This window comes from Tursiops truncatus, chromosome 20, assembly GCF_011762595.2.
Source record: "Tursiops truncatus isolate mTurTru1 chromosome 20, mTurTru1.mat.Y, whole genome shotgun sequence".
In the NCBI taxonomy this organism is placed as follows: domain Eukaryota; kingdom Metazoa; phylum Chordata; class Mammalia; order Artiodactyla; family Delphinidae; genus Tursiops; species Tursiops truncatus.
In genome coordinates, this window is record NC_047053.1 from 9,643,776 (window position 1) to 9,649,775 (window position 6,000).

A 6,000-nucleotide genomic window follows, 5' to 3' on the forward strand; every position below is an offset into this window, starting at 1 on the left:
GCGAGGCCACGCCCTCTGAGGATTCCGGGCTTGCTAAGCCGCTGCTGGGGAGGATGGCAGAGGGTGAGAAGGGAGCCCCCTCAGAGGCTCCTGGGAATTGTAGCTGGGGCTCTAACCCTCCTTCTGCTCTTCCTTTCCCGTGCTGCCTGCCACCAGAGGGGCCATGGCACCCCTGACAGGTACTGGGTGGTGGGACTGGGGGTGTATGTGTGTTTTGGGGGGAATGCAGGGTGGGAATCTGTGACCATACCCCTCCCCACCCCCAGGGTCTGATCGCTCCCTCTCCTCTCTCCCTGCCTCAGTGGTGGTCACCCTGGAGCCTTGTGAAGGAGCCGAGACCTATGTCAACGGGAAACTTGTGACTGAGCCTGTGGTGCTGAAGTCAGGTAGAGGAGGGGGCAGTGAGGGTCCTGGGCCCTGGCTGTGCAAGGAGGAGCTTCTTGGGTGACTCCTGGGCAGGACCCAGAAACAAATAGGAAACAGCGTGGGAATGTGAAGACGGAACTGGGAAGGGAAGAGAGAGGGAGTCAGGTTTTGGTTTGTCTCACTGCCTCAGGGCAACAGGAAGAGGATGCCAAGCTCCTGATTTCCTTTGGCTGTCAGGGACAGGGCGGTTCCTGGGGCCAGCTAGGGGAGCCTCAGCTCCAGCCGCTCTTGGATTTGGGGTGATGGAAGAGATTGTGTTGGGGCTCCTGGGATTTGTGGGCAAGGCCCTGTGCACCTCGGGCACGCGGAGGGGTGTGCTGCCGTGGGCGAGTAAGTCCACTTCTCCATCCTCCTATCTCCAGGGAATAGGATTGTGATGGGCAAGAACCACGTTTTCCGCTTCAATCACCCGGAGCAGGCGCGGCTAGAGCGGGAGCGAGGGGTCCCCCCGCCCCCAGGACCGCCCTTCGAGCCCGTCGACTGGAACTTTGCCCAGAAGGAACTGCTGGAGCAGCAAGGCATTGATATCAAGCTGGAGATGGAGAAGAGGTGCGTGGGGAGGGTGCTTGCGCCCCAGGGCCCTGCTGACCGTCCCTCCCAGGTGCCCAGCCCCCAGCACCCTCCTGCTGTCAGACGCCCTATTGAGGTGGCTTCAGAACCTCAGAGCTCTTCCTCCCCTCCTCACCCAACCCCAGGCTGCAGGATCTGGAGAACCAGTACCGCAAAGAAAAGGAGGAAGCTGATCTTCTGTTGGAGCAGCAGCGGCTGGTGAGGGGCTGGCCAGGGGTGCGGTGGGGCAGGCAGAGGCGGGAGGTGGGCTGGGGGGCACTGGAGCAGCCGGCCTGGCAGAGCTTCAGCCTGACTCTGAGTTTGGTCACCCTGCCTGAGCCAGAGTGGGGAGTGGGCCCGGGGCTAGGGGGTAGAGGTGGCATCTAGGAGGAGACGGGAGAGAAATGTGACCCAGGGAGGAACCCATGCAGGGTTCCTCCCAGGTGACTGGGGCTTCCTGGACTCTAGCTGAACCTGTGCCACCTTTATGATTTTTACGAAATCCAAGTACCGCCCGTGTTGTTATTTACTTAAGATTGTTCTTTGGGGACTTCCCTGGTGGTCCAGTGGTTAAGACTCCATGCTCCCAATGCAGGGGGCCTGGGTTCGATCCCTGATCAGGGAACTAGATCCCGCATGCCGCAACTAAGACCCGGCGCAGCCAACCAAATAAATCAATAAATAAATATTAAAAAAAAAAAAAGATTGTTCTTTGAATGGACTTACTTTTAAATCTTTAACCGCATCCTGAGCGATATATACACACGAAACCCATCCTTGGTACGGCTACAGCTAATACTCGCTTTCTCTGTGCCACACGCTCTGAGCACATTAATCCTCAAAACGTATCTGTGAGGAGGTGCCGTCATTACCTCCACTGTGCAGACGAGCAGAGGTTAAGCCGTGCACCCAGCACCGAGCCGCTCTGACCACGGTGTTTCCATGTCGCTGGGACACATGGCTCTGGGGTGCCCTTAGCTCTCTCCCCGTCTGTCTTCCCTCTCTGTGGCCCCAGTACGCGGACTCTGACAGCGGGGACGACTCTGACAAGCGCTCCTGCGAAGAGAGCTGGCGGCTCATCTCGTCCTTGCGTGAGCAGCTGCCGCCCACCACGGTCCAGACTATCGTCAAGCGCTGCGGCCTGCCCAGCAGCGGCAAGCGCAGGGCCCCCCGCAGGGTGTACCAGATCCCCCAGCGACGGCGGCTGCAGGGCAAAGACCCCCGCTGGGCCACCATGGCCGACCTGAAGATGCAGGCAGTGAAGGAGATCTGCTACGAGGTGGCCCTGGCCGACTTCCGCCACGGGCGGGCCGAGATCGAGGCCCTGGCTGCCCTCAAGATGCGGGAGCTGTGCCGCACCTACGGCAAGCCTGAGGGGCCCGGGGACGCCTGGAGGGCCGTGGCCCGGGATGTCTGGGACACGGTGGGCGAGGAGGAAGGCAGCGGAGGTGGAGGTGGCGGCAGTGAGGAGGGAGCCCGCGGCGCAGAGGTGGAGGACCTCCGGGCTCACATCGACAAGCTCACGGGGATCCTGCAGGAGGTGAAGCTGCAGAACAGCAGCAAGGACCGCGAGCTGCAGGCCCTGAGGGACCGCATGCTTCGCATGGAGAGGGTCATCCCCCTGACCCAGGTAGGACGGGCCCGGCCCGGCTTGTCCCCGCCTGCATCTCTCCCCTGTAGCAACCTGAACCTCCCACCTCAGAGTCCAGCCTCCTTCCTCCTCTTCCTTTAAAAAATCTTATCGAAGTTTAACACAGCATAGTTTGTGAATCACCTGCCTCACAATCACCAGGGCACTAACTGAAAACGCAGATTCCTGGGTTCTGCCCCAGACCTACTGAATCAGCATCTTTGGGGACACATCTGCATTTATAGTAAGTACCCCGGGTGGTTCTGAAATACAGTGAAGTTTGAGAACCACTGATACAAAGGGTACAGTCCTTAAGTTACCACTTAATGAGTGTTCCCATAGGTGACCACTCTTAGAACCACCCCTCTCCTGGGTGACCCTTCCTTTGGTAGCCGCTGTGCTGAGTGCTTCTCCTGTGTCACCGTGTAAACCTTCACAGTGGCCCTGCGTGTGGGAGTGTTATCACCTACCCGTTTTCCATGTATTCACTCAACAAGTAAATAGTTGAGTGTTTACTGTGTGCCAGGCATCGTGCTAGCTACTGGGGTTACTCACAACAGACAGAATTTCTGCCGCGCTCCTGCTTGCCTTCTAAAGGGGGATGACAGGCAGCCAGTTATAGCAGTAGTCATGGTGTTGAAGGCTTACGGCTCCAAATGCAGCTCTTACGCCTCTCCTCACTCTCCCCTCTCCAGACCCTTGGGCTTCCTTGCTGTTCCTTGAACTTGCTGGGTGCATTCCTGCTTCAAGGCCTTTGCACCTGCTGTTCCTTCTGCCCAGAACGCCCTTCCCTCTCAGAGCCATAGAGCTCATCCCGCAGTTCCTTTGGGTGTTCCCTAAAATGGTAACTTCTCTGTGAATCTCTTCCTGTCCTTTCACTGCATCTACCCCCACCCTGGCCTCCTGTCCTTTTCCTTGCTCTGGTCTTTTCCATGTGAATATATATTTTTATATGTGTATAAAATATATACACATATATGCATTTATATAAAATATATATGACATGGTACTTACATATAATATAAATAATATATATTAAATAACTTAAATACATATATTTATATTTAACATTTCATGGAAGTACAGCTTATGTACCATACCATATATTTTTCTTATTTATTTATCAACTGTGTCCGTCCACTAAAATGATGGCAAGTATTTTTCTTCCCTCTTTGTTGACTGCTGTATCCCCAGGGCACATCATTTATTCAGCAATATTTGCTGAGTGCCCACTAGGTGAGGCATGGTAGAATTTCTCAGGTAATCTTACAACGGCCCTATGTGATAGGTACTGTCATTGTTGATGTCATCTTACATGTGAGGACACTGAGGCACAGAGGCTACAAGCCGGAGATCCAGACCCACAGCTAGGAGGTGGCACACCTGGACTGCGTCGGCCACCCGACTCTGGGTCCGGGCTCCTAAACCAGTGTCCCTCCAGCTTCCTCATCTCCATACCTCTCTCTCTCAGGACCCCGGACGTCTAGCTGCTCCAGGGCCTTCCAGCTTGTCCTCCCGAATCTGCACGTCCTCAGGACTCCACTCTCCTCACGTGCCCCCTTTTCTCTCACCCCCTCTCCCTCCCAGGATCACGAGGATGAGAATGAAGAAGCCGGTGAGGCCACGTGGGCTCAGCCCCAAGGGTCTGAGGCAGCGGAGCAGGAAGCCCCCAGTGACCGAGCACCTCCCGCGCGGCCCTCCTCGCCGCCCTTGTCGAGCTGGGAGCGGGTGTCGAGGCTGATGGAGGAGGACCCCGCCTTCCGTCGGGGGCGCCTTCGCTGGCTCAAGCAGGAGCAGCTGCGGCTGCAGGGACTGCAGGGCTCCGGGGGCCGGGGCGGGGGGCTGCGCAGACCCCCCGCCCGCTTCGTGCCTCCTCACGACTGCAAGCTGCGCTTCCCCTTCAAGAGCAACCCCCAGCACCGCGAGTCCTGGCCGGGGGCGGGGGCCGGGGAGTCCCCAATGCCACCCCAGCCCCCTGAGGAGCTCACCCCCTCTCTGGCCACCCCTGCCCGCAGGCCCCCAAGTCCCCGCAGGTCCCACCGTCCCCGCAGGAATTCCCTGGACGGAGGGGGCCGGTCCCGGGGAGGGGGTTCTGCACAGCCCGAACCCCAGCACTTCCAGCCCAAAAAGCACAACTATTATCCCCAGCAGCCCCAACCATACCCAGCCCAGAGGCCCCCAGGGCCCCGCTACCCCCCATACACTACGCCCCCGCGGATGAGACGGCAGCGCTCAGCCCCTGACCTCAAGGAGAGTGGGGCGGCCGTGTAAGTCCCACATCTTGGGCAGAGAGGTCCTGGCGGAGCCCCTCGCTGGGAGGAGATGCTGCTTCCCCAGAAGCCCTGGGGCAGGAGGCCCTAGAGACCAGAGAGAAGGTCCGAGTAGGTGATAGAAGATGTAGGGGTAACTGGGCCGGAGGCTGAGGGAGGAAGGAAGAGGGCACGGAGCTGCCAGGAGCGAACCAAAGTGAAGGAGAGTGACGGGAAGCTGCCTCGGGGCTGCCCCTTGTGGGGGGGGGGTCCCACAAACGCTGCTAGGGTGGGTGGGGGGCTGGGGTGCCGCGTAGTCGGTGTTTGACTTTCTTTTCAAGTGGGGGCAAAGGGGAGAGAACCTAGAGGGGGGTAAGGTCTCCCCGCTCCTGGCCCTGTCTGTCTGTCCGTCTGTGGTGGGTTTCTGTTTCCAGGGAGGTGTGGTGGGATCATAAGTCATTCCTCTCCCCTTTCAGGCCTCCTGCTATATTTGGGGGACCTGTCTGGCGTCTGGTTTGCCTGGGGTCCCTGAGGATGTGGGACCTTTCAATAAAGGACGGAAAACAGAGGGAGCTTGTGGCTGGTGGTCATTTGGTTTTGGATTTCAATGGAGGTTTAGATTATATGAAAGTAAAGTGTGCAGATCTCAAGTGCGGCTCGGTGAATTTTTGCATAGGTCACCACTCAGGTCAAGGTAGAAGAATGTTTCCATCATGGTTTCTGGAATGTTCAGCATCACATCTCCTCTTGAGTGTGTAACCCATTCCTTATATCCCTTTCATTTTTGCTTACCCAGTGTCTCCATCTCTGCCCCCAAAACTGCTGTCATTGTCCTGGAGGGAGGTGAGGGAGGGATGAGAGGGGAGGAAGAGGGAGTCTCAGCCTGGCAACGCCCAAGTGGCTGTTCCTAACAGGAATTAGAGGCATTTGGAGGACAGGGCGGTGGGGGGTGGTGTTTCTGCGTCTTTGAATCACTTAGTTATTTGAAAGTTCTCCCAAGCAGCCACGACTTCCCCAGGTTCTGTTCTGTCTTGGGTGTGTTTTACAATGAACGTGTTAATCAAGCTTACTGCACCCACCTGATTATTTCATCCCGTTCGTGTTTCCTGCCTTTTATCAGGGCGCATTCAGTATTCCAAATAGTAT

The 6,000-nt window shown here is 57.3% G+C and overlaps 1 protein-coding gene across 7 annotated transcripts in view; it reads left to right on the forward strand.

Annotated features, from left to right (window-relative positions):
- The window catches only part of KIF1C (kinesin family member 1C), a 22,067-nt gene extending 16,641 nt beyond the window's left edge, over positions 1–5,426 (forward strand). For all 7 annotated transcript variants that reach the window (XM_033847001.2, XM_033847000.2, XM_033846997.2 and 4 more), the window contains 5 exons: positions 303–386; positions 789–975; positions 1,122–1,194; positions 1,991–2,605; positions 4,193–5,426. In XM_033847001.2, coding sequence (XP_033702892.1) covers positions 303–386; positions 789–975; positions 1,122–1,194; positions 1,991–2,605; positions 4,193–4,876 — 1,643 coding nt within the window. In that variant the 3' untranslated portion in view covers positions 4,877–5,426. The remainder of the gene's footprint in view (positions 1–302; positions 387–788; positions 976–1,121; positions 1,195–1,990; positions 2,606–4,192) is intronic.
- Positions 5,427–6,000: the final 574 nt, after the last annotated feature.